Source organism: Coregonus clupeaformis, chromosome 3 (assembly GCF_020615455.1).
Source record: "Coregonus clupeaformis isolate EN_2021a chromosome 3, ASM2061545v1, whole genome shotgun sequence".
NCBI lineage: Eukaryota > Metazoa > Chordata > Actinopteri > Salmoniformes > Salmonidae > Coregonus > Coregonus clupeaformis.
In genome coordinates, this window is record NC_059194.1 from 30,926,045 (window position 1) to 30,949,493 (window position 23,449).

General features: G+C 42.8%; 1 protein-coding gene across 1 annotated transcript in view; it reads left to right on the forward strand.

Moving 5' to 3' along the window:
* Positions 1-23,449, forward strand: part of LOC121544674 (A disintegrin and metalloproteinase with thrombospondin motifs 2-like) — a 202,993-nt gene that overhangs the window by 140,626 nt on the left and 38,918 nt on the right. Inside the window, exon 4 of the mRNA XM_045206588.1 lies at positions 13,698-13,903. Within this exon, the coding sequence (XP_045062523.1) occupies positions 13,698-13,903 (206 nt within the window). The remainder of the gene's footprint in view (positions 1-13,697; positions 13,904-23,449) is intronic.

The window sequence follows — 23,449 nt, forward strand, 5'->3', positions numbered from 1 at the left end:
TATGAAGGACTCAGTTATGAAACACTGCCAATTAGCCACACAGATAGCACTTTATTAATTCTGCTTTGGCTGCCTCTTGATGTTTAAAACGAAAGGTTGTTCTACTTGGAGTGATAATTATTTTTTGCGGTGAAAGAATGCCAATAATATAAGCCAGAACACTTATAATCCAATTCTAATGAGTATTCTTCAGCATATTCATCATAAATGTTTTGGAAAACAAGCATTCATCTTAATTAAAATACAATCTCCGTTAAACTACTCTAATGTGTCCGTTGGGTAGCTGGGATAGACTAGATCATGAGTGTATCATGGCTTATGGGCTTTCATAAATCATAAGTACTAAAGGCTATACTCCATCCCTATGGCAATACAGTGTGTGTCTATCTCTCTGTATGGGAGGGCTGGAGAGAGAGGAGAGAGCATTTGCATACATATTGTATCACACCTCTGGATGGGATCCTCTCTCTCTCTTTCTTTCTCTCTATCTGTCGCTCTCTATCATTCTTCATATCTCTCCCCCATGAAGCTTCTAAAGGAACACGTAATGAAGTGAGGAAATGAGGAGAGGAGGAGAGGAGGAGAGAATAGAGGAGAGAAGAGTTCTCTGTGTCCTCTGTGATTTTTCTGGTCTGGCCATACGTCGAGTTTGTACGTTTCAGACTTGTTCATTGGTTATGTAACAATTCTCACTCTGTGTGTGTTTATGTGTGTGTGCGTTGTGTTGTTGACGAGTGTCCATCTGATGTTTTGTGTTTGCCGTGAATTGTTGTGAAAGTCAGTTGTTGCTGAATGTGGACATTTCAGACTTGTTGATTGATTACGCAATAATTCTCACTGTGTGTGTACATGCGTGTGTACGAGTGCGTGAGCCCATGCATTCGTGCGTGTTTGTGTCTATGTGTGCATGCGTGGGTGTGTTACAACACCATACTGATCAACACCCAACCATCTCTGACCTCTCATTGTGTCTCTGTATCAGCAATCTTGAGTGAAATGGGAATGGTAACAATAGACAGGAGAGCAGAGGAGACTGCTCTGCTATGGAGAGATGAAGTGAGGAGCCTTTCTGTATTCTGTCACCTGTCAGTCTGTGGAATGTGACTAGATCAGTTGTCTGTGAAATGGAAGGACATGTGGAATCCATAGCTCTGAACTGTAATGGACCTTACAGAATGAAGACTGGTCATCGCTGTCTTTCTCTCTTCTTTTTTTTCTGTGTCTCTCTCTCAATTCAATGGGCTTTATTGGCATGGGAAACCTGTTTCTATCTCTACCTCTCGCTTCCTCTGTCTGTTTCTGTCTCTGTGTGTTTGTACCTCTCTCTTTCTTACTCTCCCCCTCTCTCTCTTACTCTTTCCCTCTCTCTCCCCCCCTCTCCATCCCTCCCTCCCTCCTCCTCTCCTCTCTGTCTCTGGTGATCAGGCTGACATATGTGTGGCTGGCTGTCATAATAAGTCAGCTCTGGCTCCCAGCTCTCAGGTGGCCCCTCCTTAACACCAGTCTGTCAGGACAGTACAGGGCCCCCAGCCATGTGTCTAGTGTGTGTGTGTGTGTGTGTGTGTTTGTTTGCGTGTGCATGTGTGCTTGTGTGTCTGAAGGCTTCTGACCTGCAGGTCAAAAAGGGTGAGGACAGGTGTCTCTAGGGGTGAGGAGGGGTGCGGCTAGGTGCCAGGTGCTGTCCAGACTAAAATTTACTGCATTTCGAATTCACATGTGCTAAAACACACGCTCACACTTCTCCTCCCTATTCACTTGCCTGTGTAGCAGAAACTGTACTGCCCCCTTTCAGTGACGGGAGCACATACACAAGCACACACATGCACACGGTGGATCCGTGGGTGAAGAATTTGATGCTGACCTGTGAGAGATGGATCCGTCTGGCTGTGGACAGTGGTGGGATTATTCTCCCATCTCTAGTGCGGGGGTGAGCGGCAGGAAGTTGTGTCTTCACTCACTGCCCTTCCTCCCTCCCTGCCTGGAGAAATTTTTCTCCAGCCTTCATAAGAGAAAGAGACACTCCTTTTGAAATCTTTCCCTCGTGGAGACCTAACCCTAAATCAAGCAGGATGAGAGTCGAAAAAGCTTGATATCAACAAGACGTGTGTGTGTGCACGTAGTAGCATGACATCCTCGGAGCAAATTAGGGTTAAGTGCCTTGCTCAAGGACACATTGACAGATTTTTCACCTTGACAGCTCAGGTATTCGAACCAGCAACCTTTCAGTTACTGGCAACGCTCTAACCACTAGGCTACCTACCGCCCTTTGTGTTTGTGTGTGCACATGTGTGCATGTGTGCATGCGTGTGTGTGTGTGCGTGTGCGTGTGCGTGTGCGTGTGTGCGTATGTGTGTTTGGTAACTTGGTAGAACTTCATAGCCCTGGCTTTACTGTATAAGATGCTAAGGTGGTGTGGTTAGAGAACTCTTGGATTTCTCTGTATATTGTATAATGATAATCTTAATGGTTAATGTAGGGGAAGATTATGGGATTATTGTGCTGCGTGTGAGTAGTCCTATCTCTTCAATGTAGCCTCTAGGTCTGTCTATTACACACTCATATTCAGTTTAATTGCCGTAGAGAGAGTTAGCTAAACAAATCAGGCTAAAGTGCATTATTGCAGTGATTGGATCGTATTATCATCAGTCTTAGCGCAGTGACACACACACACAAACGCACACACACATTCACACAGGTGACACATGGCAATGTAGCAGGACTCTGAAAGCAGAAAGCTATAGCACAGAATGCAACAAGCTCTCGCAGTCTCACTGCAGAATCCAACGTTTGTCCATAAATGTCAAATTTCAAAGGTTAAGATTAGGCATTCATTCCGAATGGTTAAGTTAAGGGTTAAGGTTTGGGATAGGGTTAAAACAAACAAATAAAAAACAAGTTACTAGCACTGGGATTGAACACCCGAACCTCTGAGCTGGAGCTCGCGGCATACGCCCATCCCCCATCCCCGTGCACAACACCCTAGAAAACCCCAAGCCTACTTGATGGTAATATTGTAGGCTCTCCCGAGTGGCGCAGTGGTCTAAGGCACTGCATCGCAGTGCTAGCTGTGCCTCTAGAGATCCTGGGGCGGCTCACAATTGGCCCAGTGTCGTCCAGGGTAGGGGAGGGAATGGCCGGCAGGGATGTAGCTCAGTTGGTAGAGCATGGCGTTTGCAACGCCAGGGTTGTGTGTTCGATTCCCACGGGGGGCCAGTATGAACAAATTTAAAAATAATGTATGCACTCACTAACTGTAAGTGGCTCTGGATAAGAGCGTCTGCTAAATGACTAAAATGTAAATGAGTGCATACACACAGACAGGGCCTGAACTAGATCCAGACAGACAGTTACATAATGCTGTGGCCGCACATGCCTCTATGTCTCCTTACTCTCTATCGGACTGGTACCTCTCTCATCTTCGGAGAAAGCTCACTAAGGTCAGATGAACACATGTTAATAATACACAGTGTCACGAAACGTAATGTTTGTGTTGTATTTTACAGCAACAAGTGTGATGGACTAAAGCCACTAAACTATGTACTGGTCCCCTGAATCCACCCAATCTAATGAACAACATCAGAACTCAGGATAAGACCCAGATGCAGACAGTTCAAATACAGATGTTTATTAACAAAACATGGGGGCAGGCAAGAGGCAGGTCGAGGACAGGCAGGAGTTTGTAAACCAGGTCAGATTCAGGTAGGTACAGGACGGCAGGCAGGCTTGAGGTTAGGGCAGGCAGAGTGGTAAGGCAGGCGGGCTCAGAGTCAGGGCAGGTAGAAATGGTCAGAACCGGGAGGACTAGAAAACAGGGACTGGAAAAACAGGAGCACGGAAAAAACGCTGGTAGGCTTGACGAGACAAGACGAACTGGCAACAGACAAACAGGGAACACGCCGCATGGCTAATACACAGGGGATAATGGGGAAGATGGGCAACACCTGGAGGGGGGTGGAGACAAGCACAAAGACAGGTGAAACAGATCAGGGTGTGACAGAACAACACCAGCCAAGATTTGGAAATCACTGATCTGTTTTACCATGGGGACCAGATCAAATAAATTAATGGGGGAATATTTAAATGAATCATTAAGAAAACACTTTTTTTAAACAGTTATAGATTAAAGCAAGTTTAATTAATGCTTCGTATTTTAATAATTTACACTGCAGGGTGTGCTTTGGGAATTGCATTCTTGTAAAATTAGATTGCTAATTAACTGACTAAATAATTAAACCTATAAAATAAGGCCAATCAGAGTTCAATATGTGTATCATCACAGCCTCTTCATCTTATACTGCGTTCTGTTCCTTGTCTCTACTTTTAATGAGTGCTTGCTCGGTGGAGGTGCGACTGTGACATTTTTTGCGACCTCACAATGTCCAGATGCTAGCGGCCGCGTTAACGATCCGCGCCACTCATCACCTTGACGACCTATAAACCTGTCGCCAAGGAGACAAAGTGTCCATGCTTTGAGCTATGTGGCCAAGGTGTGCGTTTGTTAGCAAACTAGTCTTGTGTGTGTGTGTGTGTGTGTGTGTTTGTGTGTGTGGTGGGGGATAGGATAGGATAGGTGTGTGTACCTGCGTGCCTGTGTGTGTGTGTTGTTTTCTGAGTGTGTGTGTGTTGTTTTCTGAGTGTGTGTGCTGGATTACATAAATCACTAGGTATGAGCAACAAGATCTAACTAATTTGACTTCAGATTCTGACATTTTTCCAAGTTTCTCCAAACTTCATATGTCTAAGTTGCCCCAAACATCAACTTTCAACATGTTTTGGGTTGCTCTTCCTGCTACAGCTGCACCTCGGTAGTTGCACCACTGTTGTCTCTCATTCTGAATGGTTAAGTTAAGAGTTAAGGTTTGAGATAGGGTTTAAACTAAAAACTAAAAAAACAAGCATAGGGATTGAACAGGGATTGAACCCTTAGAGCAGGAGCTCGCGGTTTACAGCCATACACCATCTCCGTCCATAACGCCCTAACAAAGCCCAAGCCTACTTGATTGTAATAACGCTCACCGTTGCCCCTAGTGGCGGGTTTTGAAGGCATCTCCGATGTCCTCGGGATGGACGTCCAATTTCGAAGTGAATCTTGAGTCACTTGGCTGGGAATGAGACCTTGCACTGGAGTAACCTCGCCATGTCTGACATCAAGGTCTCTACTGTGCGCATATGCATGCACACTCGTGGAGCCACACCAAGAGAGACACACACACACACATACACATAAATTACCTGCTCACAGCAATGCACGCACACACACAGGGGCATCTGGACTTCCCGAACTCATGCTCATAGCAATGCGCACACACCTCGGCCTGGGTTGTACCCCCCATCACAAACTCACACATGCACACACACACACACTTGCAAGAGAGAAGCAACAGAAATAATATGTGTCTAAGGTCATTGCCACCTGAACATTTTCAGCAGCTCTCCAGAGTACAAAGAAACCTTCCACATTATGTCCTGCCAAACAGTCTGCTTTAGCAATGTCAATATTAGGACTGCTTTGACCTGAATAATCACCATTAGTCTCCTCCTCTATACAATCTTAGAAAAAAGGTTTCCAAAAGGGTTCTTTGGCCATCCCCATAGGAGAACCCTTTTTGGTTGCAGGTAGAACCCTTTGTGGAAAGGGTTCTACATGGAACCCAAAGGGGTTCTACCTGGAACCAAACAGTGTTCTTCAAAGGGTTCTCCTATGGGGACAGCCAAATAACCATTTTTTTCTGAGTGTAGCCTCCCTTTCTCTCTTTCTTTCTCTCTCTCTCTCTCTCTCTCTCTCTCTCTCTCTCTCTCTCTCTCTCTCTCTCTCTCTCTCTCTCTCTCTCTCTCTCTCTCTCTCTCTCTCTCTCTCTCTCTCTCTCTCTCTCTCTCTCTCTCCTATCCCCCCCTTCTCTTCTGCAGGCACTCAGACATCCTTGACATTTGCAAAGGTTGAAAGACAGGGTACCTTTGTCTCCTAATAAGGGCCAGCTTTCCTCTACCTGAATGAGAAGTCCTAGGGGGAAGAGAGGGGAGAGACAGGTGGGAGGCAGTGGGGAGTCTTTTTTAGGGGGAGTGGGTGAAATAATATATTTATGTCTCACTGGTAAAAGGGAGGGGGAGGCAGGGGGATGTTTTGGTAGTGGGGGGGTAGGTAAAAGGGTCATGGGGGGGGGGTCTAGATGCCAGGGTTGTGGGTTTAATTCCCACGGGGGACTAGTACAAAAAATACCAAAATGTATGCACTAACTACTGTAAGATGCTCTGGATAAGAGCGTTTGCTAAAATACTTCTTTTTTTTTTTTATGTAAATGGCCTACCTTGTGTCACTGTACACATGGAATTTAAATATCTTCCGACTGCACTGCATCTGATTTAGGAGAGATGGAGAGGAGTGAGGGAGAACAGGATTAGGGAAGAGAAGGAGGACGACAAGATGGACATTGTATCAGTCTTTTATGTCATGCAGAGAAAGTGTTGTAGTTGACAATAACAGCAACTTTTCTAAATAAACAGAATTATTTTGTTAGCATTGTCAAGACAAGAGCCAGACATAGTGAAACATATAGACTGATTACAGAACTGTAGGTGAGGAGAGGAGATGTTGTTTATTTCTGTGTACCTGGTGGCAGTCTCTGGAGGAAGACACTGATGCCTCTCCACAAGACTATGACACTCGCTATAAATATAGTGGAGACGACTGAAGCAGAACTGTGGCACTCAAGGTCTTTCTGGTTTCTCCTCGCCGTCTCTCTCTCTCTCTCTCTCTCTCTCTCTCTCTCTCTCTCTCTCTCTCTCTCTCTCTCTCTGTCTTATTGAGATAAATCATGACTTCACATCTCTCTCTCTCTTTTTCTTTTTCACTCTTTCTTTTTTTATCTCTCTCTCTCTCACTCTCTCTCTCGCGCTCTCTCTCTCTCTCTCTCTCTCTCTCTCTCTCTCTCTCTCTCTCTCTCTCTCTCTCTCTCTCTCTCTCTCTCTCTCTCTTCATCTCTTAGGACACCTGCTCAAAAGCTATTCAAGTTAAGGAAGTAAGAAGGCTTAGTTTACTCAAGGCCCAGGAATGACAGATGGAGTTGTTTGTAATAGACCTGTGGGCATTGGGGAAGAAAACGTAGTCGACATTAGAGGGCAAGAGTTAACAAGGGATGTTTTCATTGCTATTTCCTTTATTGAAACTCTACATAATTTCCAATTTCCAATATATATATACAGTTGAAGTCGGAAGTTTACATACATTTAGGTTGGAGTCATTAAAACTCGTTTTTCAACCACTCCACAAATGTCTTGTTAACAAACTATAGTTTTGGCAAGTCAGGTAGGACATCTACTTTGTGCATGACACAAGTAATTTTTCCAACAATTGTTTACAGACAGATTATTTCACTTATAATTCACTGTATCACAATTCCATTGGGTCAGAAGTTTACATACACTAAGTTGACTGTGCCTTTAAACAGCTTGGAAAATTCCAGAAAATGATGTCATGGCTTTAGAAGCTTCTGATAGGCTAATTGACATAATTTGAGTCAATTGGAGGTGTACCTGTGGATGTATTTCAAGGCCTACCTTCAAACTCAGTGCCTCTTTGCTTGACATCATGGGAAAATCAATAGAAATCAGCCAAGACCTCCGAAAAAAAATTTGACCACCACAAGTCTGGTTCATCCTTGGGAACAATTTCCAAATGCCTGAAGGTACCACGTTAATCTGTACAAACAATAGTACGCAAGTATAAGCACCATGGGACCACGCAGCCGTCATACCGCTCAGGAAGGAGACGCGTTCTGTCTCCTAGAGAATAACATACTTTGGTGCGAAAAGTGCAAATCAATCCCAGAACAACAGCAAAGGACCTTGTGAAAATGCTGGAGGAAACAGGTACAAAAGTATCTATATCCACAGTAAAACGAGTCCTATATCGACATAACCTGAAAGGCCGCTCAGCAAGGAAGATGTCACTGCTCCAAAACCGCCATAAAAAATCCAGACTACGGTTTGCAACTGCACATGGGGACAAAGATCGTACTTTTTGGAGAAATGTACTCTGGTCTGATGAAACAAAAATAGAACTGTTTGGCCATAATAACCATCGTTATGTTTGGAGGAAAAAGGGGGTTGCTTGCAAGCCGAAGAACACCATCCCAACCGTGAAGCACGGGGGTGGCAGCATCATGCTGTGGGGGTGCTTTGCTACAGGAAGGACTGGTGCACTTCACAAAATTGATGGCATCATGAGGAATGAAAATGATGTGGATATATTGAAACAACATCTCAAGACATCAGTCAGGAAGTTAAAGCTTGGTTGCAAATGGGTCTTCCAAATGGACAATGATCCCAAGCAAGGTATTGGAGTGGCCATCACAAAGCCCTGACCTCAATCCTTTCGACAATTTGTGGGCAGAACTGAGAAAGTGTGTGCGAGCAAGGAGGCCTACAAACCTGACTCAGTTACACCAACTCTGTCAGGAGGAATGGGCCAAAATTCACCCAATTTATTGTGGGAAGCTTGTAGAAGGCTACCCGAAACGTTTGACCCAAGTTAAACAATTTAAAGGCAATGCTACCAAATACTAATTGAGTGTATCTAAACTTCTGACCCACTGGGAATGTGATGAAAGAAATAAAAGCTGAAGTCTCTCTTCTATTATTCTGACATTTCACATTCTTAAAATAAAGTGGTGATCCTAACTGACCGGGACAGGGAATTTTTACTAGGATTAAATGTCAGGAATTGTGAAAAACTGAGTTTAAATGTATTTGGCTAAGGTGTATGTAAACTTCCGACTTCAACTGTATATATATATATATATATATATATATATATATATATATATATATACAGTGGGGGAAAAAAGTATTTAGTCAGCCACCAATTGTGCAAGTTCTCCCACTTAAAAAGATGAGAGAGGCCTGTAATTATCATCATGGGTACACGTCAACTATGACAGACAAAATGAGAAAAATAAAATCCAGAAAATCACATTGTAGGATTTTTAATGAATTTATTTGCAAATTATGGTGGAAAATAAGTATTTGGTCAGTAACAAAAGTTTCTCAATACTTTGTTATATACCCTTTGTTGGCAATGACACAAGTCAAACGTTTTCTGTAAGTCTTCACAAGGTTTTCACACACTGTTGCTGGTATTTTGGCCCATTCCTCCATGCAGATCTCCTCTAGAGCAGTGATGTTTTGGGGCTGTTGCTGGGCAACATGGACTTTCAACTCCCTCCAAAGATTTTTTATGGGGTTGAGATCTGGAGACTGGCTAGGCCACTCCAGGACCTTGAAATGCTTCTTACGAAGCCACTCCTTCGTTGCCCGGGTGGTGTGTTTGGGATCATTGTCATGCTGAAAGACCCAGCCACGTTTCATCTTCAATGCCCTTGCTGATGGAAGGAGGTTTTCACTCAAAATCTCACGATACATGGCCCCATTCATTCTTTCCTTTACACGGATCAGTCGTCCTGGTCCCTTTGCAGAAAAAACAGCCCCAAAGCATGATGTTTCCACCCTCATGCTTCACAGTAGGTATGGTGTTCTTTGGATGCAACTCAGCATTATTTGTCCTCCAAACACGACGAGTTGAGTTTTTTACCAAAAAGTTCTATTTTGGTTTCATCTGACCATATGACATTCTCCCAATCCTCTTCTGGATCATCCAAATGCACTCTAGCAAACTTCAGACGAGCCTGGACATGTACTGGCTTAAGCAGGGGGACACGTCTGGCACTGCAGGATTTGAGTCCCTGGCAGCGTAGTGTGTTACTGATGGTAGGCTTTGTTACTTTGGTCCCAGCTCTCTGCAGGTCATTCACTAGGTCCCCCGTGTGGTTCTGGGATTTTTGCTCACCGTTCTTGTGATCATTTTGACCCACGGGGTGAGATCTTGCGTGGAGCCCCAGATCGAGGGAGATTATCAGTGGTCTTGTATGTCTTCCATTTCCTAATAATTGCTCACACAGTTGATTTCTTCAAACCAAGCTGCTTACCTATTGTAGATTCAGTCTTCCCAGCCTGGTGCAGGTCTACAATTTTGTTTCTGGTGTCCTTTGACAGCTCTTTGGTCTTGGCCATAGTGGAGTTTGGAGTGTGACTGTTTGAGGTTGTGGACAGGTGTCTTTTATACTGATAACAAGTTCAAACGGGTGCCATTAATACAGGTAACGAGTGGAGGACAGAGGAGCCTCTTAAAGAAGAAGTTACAGGTCTGTGAGAGCCAGAAATATTGCTTGTTTGTAGGTGACCAAATACTTATTTTCCACCATAATTTGCAAATAAATTCATTAAAAATCCTACAATGTGATCTTCTGGATTATTTTTTTCTCATTTTGTCTGTCATAGTTGACGTGTACCTATGATGAAAATTACAGGCCTCTCTCATCTTTTTAAGTGGGAGAACTTGCACTACCCTCAACCTCCCCGATCATTTTCATGATGTCCATCTGGTTTGCTTCTATATGCCATATCTTTCTAACTGTGCTCTTTCACAAAAGCTCTCAACCTATAACCTATATACTTATTATGGACACAGTATGCTTTACATTATTAGTTATCTTGTTGTTATTAGTTGTTGTTAGTTGTTATTAGTCCCATCCTTCAACTCCATTCAACACCTCCCATCTATCTCTTAATACCATCCATATTGGATTTCTATTTGCCATATATAAACTGTACTGTGGGCGTCAGGTAGCTTAGTGGTTAAGAGTGTTGTGCCAGTAACCGAAAGGTCGCAGGTTCTAATCCCCGAGCCGACTAGGTGAAAAATCTGCCCATGTGCCCTTGAGCAAGGCACTTAACCCTAATTGCTCCTGTAAGTCGCTCTGGATAAGAGTGTCTGCTAAAATGTGATGATTTACAAAAGTTCTGAACCCTTCTATTCTCATTGTTTCTACAGGTTGTAAATTGAAAATAAACGTTTTTGCTAAAAGTATTATTATATTATTGATCGATTGACTATGACTTTTCAGATCACCCATTAGTAATCTTCATCTCTTAGGACACTTGCTCAAAAGCTATTCAAGTTAAGGAAGTAAGCAGGCTTAGTTTACTCAAGGCCCAGGAATGACAGATGGAGTTGTTTGTAATAGACCTGTGGGCATCGGGGAAGAAAACGTAGTCGACATTAGAGGGCAAGAGTTAACAAGGGATGTTTTAATTGCTATTTCCTTACCCCAATTCTTTCTTTATTGAAACTCTACATAATTTCAACCCTAATTTGCAGTCTTAGGACATGTTTTCCAAAGGAATGGCATCATCATAAAAAAGACGAAAGAGTCGATTGTCTTACGTAACCAGAAGTAAAAATATCTGAACTAAACTTGTCTTTAAAAGCAGATGCTGTGGTTATGACATCATGCTCGTTAAAAATAATTATTTTGGAAAAAACAAGCTGAGGTTGTTTTGAAGGACAGGGTCCTTAACTTGAGCTAATTTCGTTAACGATGGTAAGAAATCGTCAACACGTGTGCTCACAGACACATGATGGCATAGACAATGGCACCTGCTGGAAAAATTATTTTACACCCATGGCTGTTTAAGAAAAAAACTATCACATTTAATTATCCTTTTTTACCCCTGCAGTTTTTCCCTACACTTCCACTTTAGTTAGAGATAGGAAGCTGACATTCTCACCATGTTCTGTCACTCATGTGTAGCTGCTACTGAATCATATTCCGCCGACTCCGCAGCCAATATTAGCCATGCGGCGCGTTGTTTTACCCATGAGCCGGTTGCCTAGGTAACATTGCATAAGAGGAGCGGGAAGGAAAGGATGCCCCTTGCTAATTGACAGACGGGAGACTAGGTGGCAGATCTACCCAGCAGCCCCCTTGCTCTCTCTCGCTCTCTCTCTCTCCATCTCTCTCTCTGTCTCTCTCTCTATCTCTCTCTTTCTCTCTCTCTCTCCATCTCTCTCTCTCTCTCCATCTCTCTCTCTCTTGTTCTCTCTCTCTTTCTATCTCCATCACTTCCCCTTGCTAATTGAGAGACGGGAGACTAGGTGGCAGATCTTCTCTCTCTCTCTCACTATCTCTGTAGTTTCTCTTCCCAACATGTTATACGCCAACACACTGATCGTATGTGTTAAACTGGTATGGATCCAACAGTCAGCACAATAATAACTGTTTGTCGGGAGCTTCATGAAATGGGTTTCCATGTCCGAGTACTCGCACACAAGCCTAAGATCACCATGCGCAATGTCAAGCATTGGCTATAGTGGTGTAAAGCTCACCACCATTGGACTCTGGAGCAGTGGAAACACGTTCTCTGGAGTGATGAATCACGCTTCACCATCTGGAAATCCGATGGACTAATCTGGGTTTGGTGGAGGCCAGGAGAACGCTACCTAACCCAATGCATAGTACCAACTGTAAAGTTTGGTAGAGGAGGAATGATGGTCTGGGGCTGTTTTTCATGGTTCGGGCTAGGCCCCTTAGTTCCAGTGAAGGGAAATCTTAACGCTACAGCATACAATTACATTCTAGACAATTCTGTGCTTCCAACTTTGTGGCAACAGTTTGAGGACGGCCGTTTCGTGTTTCAACATGACAATGCCCCCGTGCACAAAGCGAGGTCCATACAGAAATGGTTTGTCGAGATCCGTTTGGAAGAACTTGACTGGCCTGCATAGAACCCTGACCTAAACCTCATCTAACACCTTTGGGATGAATTGGAGCGCCGACTGCGAGCCAGGCCTAATCGCCCAACATCAGTGCCCGACCTCACCAATGCTCTTGTGGCTGAATGGAAGCAAGTCCCCGCAGCAATGTTCCAGCATCTAGTGGAAAGCCTTCCTAGAAGAATGGAGGCTGTTATAGCAGCAAAGGGGGGCAACTCCATATTAATGCCCTGATTTTGGAATGAGATGTTCGACTAGCAGGTGTCCACATACCTTTGGTGTAGCTTTGTTATACCTGTCCAATTGAGATGCTACCAATATAATTGAATAAGCACCACCAGTGGACTAAGCACCACCTAAATTGAGATCAAAGTCTCACTGTATTTGACTTCAGAAGGCCTAGCGTTCTGGGTCTGCTAAATAAATAAACTGCGATTGAGTGTCTTGAGGAATATGTCTGTAAGTATTGTCATGTTAAATGTGCAGTGTAGTGTACTATACTTGAGTTTCCCACGCTGGCCTTAACCAGTGACCACGCAACTGCTCCCCACAGTGAAGCATCTCTCTCCGTGAGACCACGTCCCTCAGCCTGTTTGCACTGCCTGGCAACTGCAGGCTAAGGCCACACACACACACACACACGCACATACACAATCTAACACACACACACAAACACACACACTCCTCAGCTAAGAGTGAACCCGTACAGAGCCTGACAGGACAGGGCTTGTAGATTCCATAGAGAGACATGTGGCTCCAGATTGCCATGGTGTTCCCAGTCTTCCCAACAATCGGATAATGTTCCATGGAGGCCACAGTGTTTCTGTCTGTGTTGCAGTTACTTGTTTGTGTGTGTGTGTGTGTGTGTGTATCTAAGAAGTTCTAAGCCTATTGAGTTTTTAGCCGTCACACAATCTGGGATGTGAATTACAATATTGGGTTGATTAGTCAAATCTGTATTTACCAACAGTTATACCTACATATATGTGCTTTCTGCCTGTGGCTCAGGCATCAAGCTGGTGTGTGCACGTGTATGTGTGTGTGTGTTTTAGATATTAACCCTGTATGTGTGTGTGTGTGTTGTCTCTAGGTGCTGACCTGCCTGGTATGATGGACCTGGAGTCCCTGTATCGTGGTGTGGAGCAGAGTATCAACCAGACCCGAGCCCAGAGACAGAGGAGACAGAGTCCAGAGAGAGCCTACAACATTGAGGTCCTACTGGGGGTGGACGACTCTGTGGTGCAGTTCCACGGCAAGGAACACGTCCAGAAGTACCTGCTCACGCTCATGAACATCGTAAGTATAGTACACTCACACTACAGGAGGCTGCTGAGGGGAGAACAGCACATAATAATGGCCAGAACGGAGCACATGGAATGGCATCAAACACCTGGAAACCATGTGTTTGATGTATTTGATACCATTCCACTGATCCCGCTCCAGTTATTACCACGAGCCCGTCCTCCCCAATTAAGGTGCCACCAACCTCCTGTGACTCACACAGAGTTATACACACATTGTAGGATACTATGTGCATTATGCACCATTAGTGTGACCCTAGCCCCTGTGTCTTCTGTTAGAAAGATGCTGCAAGAGGTTGATTCACTGTGAACACTTTAATCCAATAACCAGAAGAGTAATGAAGACAACTGTAGTATAATGTGTGTGTGGTTTCTACAATATAATACATAATTATACAATTAGTAATGTATAAGGAGTCATCAACAACACAGTAATGGAACATTAAGGAAATATGCATAAACATAATCAGAAGAATATGCATAATAATCTGGAATGCATACACAAATACAATGGCAAACATTATATGAAAGATGCATATATAATAGTCAGGGACACCTGCTCTTTCCATGACATAGACTGACCAGGTGAATCCAGGTGAACGCTATGATCCCTTATTGATGTCACTTGCTAAATCCACTTCAATCAGTGTAGATGAAGAGGAGGAGACAGGTTAAAGAAGGTTTTTTACGCCTTGAGACAATCGAAACATGGATTGTGTGTGTGCCATACAGAGGGTGAATGGGCAAGACAAAATGTTTAAGTGCCTTTGAATGGGGTATGGTAGTAGGTGACAGGCGCACCGGTTTGAGTGTGTCAAAAACTGCAACGATGCTGGGTTTTTCACGCTCAACAGTTTCCCATGTGTATCAAGAATGGTCCACCACACAAAGGACATCTAGCCAACTTGACACAACTGAGGAATACTCACATTGGCATAAACGCACACAGAACTACCAATTATAGAGGAAAGAACATTGGATAATGTTCGTAAGGTACAGCAGTGTAGCTACAGGTGACCTCTGTGTTCGGTGCTGAGCTGGAAACTGAAGGATGGAGAGAGCTGCATGCAGACTCTCTCACCGGCGTGACGTCACATCCCAGTTCTTGACTGAAGGGCATAACTTTGTGTTGCATATTGGGGGGATCAGGGTCAATGGGTTTTGGGGTCAACACCCTTCTAGGGGGGTCCGGAGGTATTCCCCTCGTGAGATTCTTTTTAAAGAAATAGCTGTAAAATAGTTGTTTCTGGTGAATTTTGAAGGGAATATATATATCCCAACCGCAACTGAAATACCTATCATTTCTTTAGTACTTTAAACTGTAACTCTAACAGTTCAGAAAGGGCTTGTCAATTTGTCATTTCTGGGGTGCGTTCAGTTCGATTGAACATTTGCTACGTTGCGTAACGGCTTGTACTGAACGACATATTTCCCCAAAACACTCTTCAACATTCTTGAACAGACTTTTAGATAGTCTACGTTTGCTCTGTTTGGTGGGTGAGGCAGGGTTTGGCTTGAAGTAGAGGTTTTCATGGGTCCAACAGATCTGAAATTTCGAGATCCGACCCGGGACCCGAGCGGGACCTGGTCTTAAATTCTGAGTTTTGTCTTTGATCTGGGTCGGGTCTGATATAATTGCCATTGGTCTTGGGTATGTGCAATTAAAATTGATTTACCGACTGGACCCGATTGGACCTGTCCTCTGTTAATTTAATGTGTGAGGTGATGAGAACTGCGCAAACTTGTTATCTGTGTCAGCCAATTGCAACTCAATAAAACATATAGCTTATGTCCAGCTGAAGCTGGTTCTGGCCGCTCACCTTAAGTGCGCCTGCTGCTGAGGAGAGAGCGAGTGAGAAGAGCCTGGCCTAGGCTACTGTTGATTGCAAAGATGGGGGCCATTTTCATTGAAGTAAATCAAAAGTTAGACAAGAAAGAGTATTGCCTAGTGAAAAGAAGCCGACACTGGGAATGTTCTTCGTGGGGACAAGTTGTAATATTGTCGTGGACAAAGATGAGAAGAACGTTGACATGGCCAAATGGACTATGTGTGTGCAACTTGCTATTTAGTTTTGATGCAATTTTCAAACTTGAACTTATTTATTTGTTTTATCATTATCTAAATCAGTGTAAAAAGTGTTTTATTTCATTTTGTTGAGATGTTCTCGTGGCTAAATTAAGTTTGAGCCATCTTTTTAATTTTGTGCTCCTTAAGATACAGTAGGTTAAAAGTAGGCCTGTAGTAAAATAAATGTAATTAGCCTATTGCTGCCATTTGTTGGGTAGGCCTACAGTAGACACTTGCCTTGTCAATTGCTGCAATATAGGCCACGCCTGTTCAAAACTCCTGTGAAGGTTTAAACCAGTTTTTTAAATATGCAGCAAGTGTTTTCTTTCATTCTGTTGTGACATTTTCTTTGGACAAATGATGTTCCAACTTAATGTTGTGTTTGGTGCAAAATAATAGAATTACCGGTCTATACAGGCTAGTTGGACTTAAACCATGAAAAGGAAAAAACAAAGGGCGAGATGCAAAACATAATTTAATACCGCAATATAATTATCTTTTTGTATTTTCCCTGTAAACAATGACTTGACTTACTTTTGATATTACTCTAATAAAGTTAAGAAACTTTTGTGAAGGTTATGAAGCCAGTAAGCCCCGGCGCTCCAACTGACTCCGACAGTTGAACTTGAGGTGAGGAAGAATGTTTTAGGCCTACAAGAGTTACTCCTTTAATCTAACAATATAATGCTTATCTTTATAAAAGATATTCGGATCGAAAATGTACGTACGCATATATCTGTATAGCAGTAGTAGGATAAAGGATAAAGAAGTGTATGTCGATTTTGGGAACATGGCGCCAGCATATCTCTATCTTTCTCTGAGTCTCTCTAGGGCTAGGCCTTTATATTAATTTTTTACAGTGGACGCCTAGGCCTATAGGCCTATATGCATGCAATGCCCTGATGCATTTGCTCTCAAATTTCAGTTGAAACGTGAGGTGGTAAAGTATTATTTTAGGAAAGTAAAAACCAATGAAACAATAGGCTATAAAGTTTTGAATATGCTACACATAAAAACACAACAAATAGTTAATAGTAATTTGCTATTGGCAGTTTTTAAGGACATGTAGCTGTGAATCGTTTGGCCAATATCGCTTGTTTATTGATGGTCCTGGCAGCGCAAAATGTTTATGTTTCTATCTCCAACAGTGCAGTAATACCTCTCTTTCTACTCTCAGATCTGAATGGGTCTCTCGGATCCGAACCGGCACAGGTCTGTTTTTCGATGGCCTTTTCGGAACGGGTCTGACTGTCCTCAGCACCATTTCGAACAGGTCTCAATTTTTTTTTTTATGTATGCATATCGGGTCAGGTGGGAAAGCCACGGAACCATTTCGGAATGCGTCCTACTTTTTGTACTCGTGAAGACCTGAATGCACAACCCAACCCCTCCCCTTTTTTCAACTGGTTGTTCAGAACAGCACCGTTTCCGTTTAATTTAACATTGCATCACGTTTATTTTAAAATGGTGACACAAATAAAATCACTTCCCCCTCCAAAAATGAGCCTATCAACATATTGGTCAATATTATCAGGATGGTGGGTTATTTAGCAATAAGCATTAGGCCTTTCACCTGTAACCCAACTGATGTAGCATAGTAACTATAAATACAGTGAGGGAAAAAAGTATTTGATTCCCTGCTGATTTTGTACGTTTGCCCACTGACAAAGACATGATCAGTCTATAATTTATCTATAAATGGTAGGTTTATTTGAACAGTGAGAGACAGAATAACAACAAAAAAATCCAGAAAAACGCATGTCAAAAATGATTGGCAAAATTGTCTACAAATCAAATCAAATCAAATGTTATTGGTCACATACACATTTTTAGCAGATGTTATTGCAGTGTAGCGAAATGCTTGTGTTCCTAGCTTCAACAGTGCAGTAGTATCTAACAATTCACAACAATACACAAATCTAAAAGTAAAAGAATGGAATACAGAAATATATAAATATTAGTACGAGCAATGTCGGAGTGGCATTGACTAAAACACAGTAGAATAGAATACAGTATATACATATGAGATGAGTAAAGCAGTATGTAAACATAATTAAAGTTACTTGTGTTCCATTATTAAAGTGGCCAGTGATTCCAAGTCTATGTATATAGTGCTGCAGCCTGTAAGGTGCACGGTTGAGTAGCCGGCTAGTGATGGCTATTTAACAGTCTGATGGCCTTGAGATAGAAGCTGTTTTTCAGTATCTCGGTCCCAGCTTTGATACACCTGTACTGACCTTGCCTTCTGGATGATAGCGGGGTGAACAGGCCATCGCTCGGCTGGTTGATGTCCTTGATTATCTTTTTGGCCTTCCTGTGACATCGGGTGCTGTATGTGTCCTGGAGGGCAGGCAGTGTGCCCCCGAGGATGCGTTGGGCAGACAGTACCACCCTCTGGAGACCCCTGCAGTTGCGGGCAGTGCAGTTGCCGACAGGATGCTCTCAATTGTGCATCTGTAAAAGTTTCTGAAGTTCTTAGGCACCAAGTCGAATTTCTTCAGCCTCCTGAGGTTGAAGAGGCGCTGTTGTGCCTTCTTCACCAAACTGTCTGTGCAGGTGGACCATTTCAGATCGTCAGTGATGTGTACGGCGAGGAACTTGAAGCTTTCCACCTTCTCTACTGCGGTCCCGTCGATGTGGATAGGGGCGTGCTCCCTCTGCTGTTTCCTGAAGTCCACGATCAGCTCTTTCGTTTTGTTGACATTGAGGGAGAGGTTATTTTCCTGGCACCACTCCGCCAGGGCCCTCACCTCCTCCCTGTGGGCTGTCTCGTCATTGTTGGTAATCAGGCCTACTACTGTTGTGTCGTCTGCAAACTTGATGATTGAGTTGGAGTCGTGCGTGGCAACGCGGTCATGGGTGAACAGGGAGAACAGGACGGGGCTGAGCATGCACCCTTGTGGGGCCCCTGTGTTGAGGATCAGGAGGTGTTGTTTCTGAAGCAAATAATGTAAGAAATAACACACAAAAAAACACAATACTGCAAAGTTGCTTAGGAGCTAGAAGCAGAGCTGCCATGTCTGTCGGCTCCATCTTACATCTTTGAGCCCAATATAACCATTACGAATTATCACTCCTTTTTACGTGCCTATCCGATCTCCATTTGAAAAATATCATTTTCTACAGTGCCTTGCAAAGGTATTCATCCCCCTTGGCGTTTTTTCTATTAAAACCTGTAATTTAAATGGATTTTTATTTGGATTTCATGTAATGGACATACACAAAATAGTCCAAATTGGTGAAGTGAAATTTAAAAAATAACTTGTTTCAAAGAATTCTAAAAAATAAATAACGGAAAAGTGGTGCGTGCATGTGTATTCACCCCCTTTGCTGCGAAGCCCCTAAATAAGATCAGGTGCAACCAATTACCTTCAGAAGTCACATAATTAGTTAAATAAAGTCCACCTGTGTGCAATCTAAGTGTCACATGATCTCAGTACATATACACCTGTTCTGAAAGGCCCCAGAGTCTGCAACACTACTAAGTAGGGGCACCACCAAGAAAGCGGCACCATGAAGACCAAGGAGCTCTCCAAATAGGTCAGGGACAAAGTTGTGGAGAAGTACAGATCAGGGTTGGGTTATAAAAAAATATATCTGAAACTTTGAACATCCCACAGAGCACCATTAAATCCATTATAAAACAATTTGAAAGAATATGGCACCACAACAAACCTGCCAAGAGAGGACCGCCCACCAAAACTCATGGACCAGGCAAGGAGGGCATTAATCAGAGCGGCAACAAAGAGACCAAAGATAACCCTGAAGGAGCTGCAAAGCTCCACAGCGGAGATTGGAGTATCTGTCCATAGGACCACTTTAAGCCGTACACTCCACAGAGCTGGGCTTTACGGAAGAGTGGCCAGAAAAAAGCCATTGCTTAAAGAAAAACATAAGCAAACATGTTTGGTGTTCGCCAAAGGCCATGTGGGAGACTCCCCAAACATATGGAAGAAGGTACTCTGGTCAGATGAGACAAAAATTGAGCTATTTGGCCATCAAAGAAAACATTATGTCTGGCGCAAACCCAACACCTTTCATCACCCCAAGCAGCATCATGTTTTATGTCTTGGAATGGCCTAGTCAAAGCCCAGACCTCAATCCAATTGAGAATCTGTGGTATGACTTAAAGATTGCTGTACACCAGCGGAACCCATCCAACTTGAAGGAGCTGGAGCAGTTTTGCCTTGAAGAATGGGCAACAATCCCAGTGGCTAGATGTGCCAAGCTTATAGAAACATACCCCAAGAGACTTGCAGCTGTAATTGCTGCAAAAGGTGACTCTACAAAGTATTGACTTTTGGGGGGTGAATAGTTATGCTTTTCAGTTCAGTTTTTTTGTCTTATTTCTTGTTTATTTCACCCAAAAAAATATTTTGCATTTTCAAAGTGGTAGGCATGTTGTGTAAATGAAATGATACAAACTCCCAAAAAATCAATTTTAATTCCAGGTTGTAAGGCAACAAAATAGGAAAAATGCCAAGGGAGGTGAATACTTTCGCAAGCCACTGTATGTATTTCTTATTCGTGGTTATGAATTTAACATGTTAAATGTGACTGTACTTCTTTATTTGTTACAAGTTAGCTCACAAACTGAAGGGTTTTGTTAAGAAGAGAGAGGAGAAAGAGAGAAAGAGAGGAGCTATTGCTCCGTTCTCCTTACAAGCCTTGCGTACCTTTTTTCCCTTCACACACCACGGCTTCTGAGGACTGGGCCAAACCAAGCATAATTGGCGGCAGGGATATCCAATCATATAATGAGGAATTTAGCAGTACTGTGTAGTGTAAAGCCACAGAAAGCCAGTAGCTACGGTGGGAAAATAATTTCTAATGCTATATTATTGGGAGGGTCAAATTTACCGGTTTCTAAAGTTACACTCCTGCTCATGCTTAAAATGTTTATAAAATATTAGGTGAATTCATGAGATAGAGATGAAAATATCCATTAGAAACTTAGAAAGAGGTGAACTCTAAAGATCCACAACTACCATGGGTTGCTAATATGACTAGGATTGTGACTTTGGCTTCTGGACAATGAAAGAAAGTTGATTTAAAAACCAATAAAACATGAGAAAAATAGGCTAGGTTTCCATGGCATATGGAAGTCTTTATAAAATAATTGCCTGCATGTTTGGTTTTTTGGCTAGGCTATTTTGAAGCAAGGTATGTCATGCCTCATAATATGTAGTAAAATGTTCAGGTTTCAAACAATGAAGTATATGTTTTCAAAATGAATACTGCCTCCAGTCGTGCAAGCGGTGTGTGATGCACTTAAATGGTGAATAGATATTTTTAATCATGGCCATTGTTTTTAACACGCAATTGCATTTAAAGTTGTTGTGCATTGGGCTTATAAAAGCGTGTTTCACTCCAGCAGCAACAAACAGCTGTTTGATGAGCTGTAGCAACAGCTCTCGCTACATCGTCTGGTATTTCATTCAATTAATAGGCCAAAATCGGTCGGCTGCAATTTTATTTATCAGCTTTAAAAAAAATCCAGCTATTACCGTCTAACGGAAACCCTGATGCACAGGCAGACACACAACAGAGACAGACACACACTCATGAACCTTGTATATATGTACAGGACACACGCACACTACTTTGCAAGAGAGACGACCTGCCCAGTATGTCAAATAGAAATTATACAGTACACACACAGAGGTACAGAGAGCCAGACACTATGGACCCACAGGATCTTTGTAACCTACAGTCAGTCAGACAGCAAGATCTAATTCCCTTCTCCTTCCTGCATGTTTCCAACTAGCATTCAGCCCAGGTAATCCCCTGTCTGGCTGTCTCCTCTATCTAAATATGATGGGATTGGGATGTTTTTCTTTCAGATAGTTTCATCTATTTTCTGCGTTTGTGTGTGTGTGTATGCATGTATGTGTGCGTATGTGCATGCATGTGTGTTTGTGTGTGTGTGTGTGAGCGACAGAATGGTCACAGGCTAGTGAAACCTGTCATCTGCCCCAGCTCTCACACACCGTCCCATCAGCTTTTGTGTCATGTGTCACTGTTCGAGTGATTCAAAGCCAGCAGCCAATCAATATGCTTTAGGACACAACAAAGCGCTTAGCCCAGTACTCGCCTCCCAGGAGTGTGTGTGTATGTGTGATGGGGAATGCGGCATGTAGACTTTAATCTCTGAAAATTAAACCTGATATGATTGTAGAGAGAGATGTTGTGTGTGTGTGCGCATGTGTGTGTGCCTGTGTGCGTGCGTGTGTCTATGTGTGCTTGTGCATATGTGTCTGTCTGTCTGTCTGTGTGTGTGTGTGTGCGTGTGTGTAGCCTTTGTGCAAGAAGCACCAGACAGATCTCTGAGAGATTTAATGGCTAACAGAAACAACAGCAGCACTTGTTTTAGTCTTTACCCCGGTGTTGTGAAAGAAGAACACCACCTCCACTTTTTACTTCCTTTTTTAGATATTTTTAAGACAGTCTTAGAGGGAAATGTTCAGCCATTGCAGGCACCCCTCTCATCTAGAGAGAGAGAGATAAAGAGAGCGCTAGAGAGAGAGCGCTAGAGAGAGAGAGAGAGAGAGAGAGAGAGTATTTTAAACAGCGCATTCAGAATAAATTACTGAACACCAGATAAACAGTGAATAAATAAGTAAAACGAACTCCCACGCATGGCATCTAAACTACTTTCTTCTTGAAAGTTTACTTTGCTCTAGGCTTGGGCGGTTTACCGTATATACCGTATACCGGGGTATTTGGAAAAAGCCACAGGATGGCTTTTCAAAACCGTCAATACCGTAGAAACAATTTTTTGTAAGTTATTTTTATAAATTTTTATATTTGTAGCAACTTTTTAAGTAAATGCTTGCAGTCAATTGTGCAATACGTTAGGAGATCAAGAATATTGCGTTCTTCATTTCACCTGTCACATTATTATGAAGCATAGCCCTCAGTCACGTGTCACGTGATGTTTGTTTACAAGCACACAATGACGAGAGACTTGTGAGTGACTCACTGTTGTGCAGCATGTGCCAGGTGATCTAATTACAGTATGGAATTCACAACTAAATGTTTGCCAGCTAAATATATGATACTATTAAGTTAACTGTCTAAAATATGCTAAATGCTCTGCAGTTGTGCATTTGGTTTCAAATTTAGTAGCTAGTTAGCTATCTAGCTAAGTGGTTAGTTTCTTCCAAAATATAGCATTCGCTTGGTAACAGCAGAGAATCCCCTCCTGGGTCAAGAGCCTTGTTGGCTAATATTTGTTTTGTGCGTGCAGCAAACTGTGTGTAGCATTTTTGAGTTATTTGTATACTTGTATAGTTTAGGTCAGAAACTGTACAAAATGTTCACAATGTTCTCGTTAGCTTTTAAATAGCATTCTCTATCGGACTTTACATGTACTTGTTAGCATTGCTAATCTTCAGATTACAGAGTATCAGTGGGGTTTGAAAACAGCGGCCCTTGTGGTCAGTGCCGGTATTACTGAATATCCCGGTATAG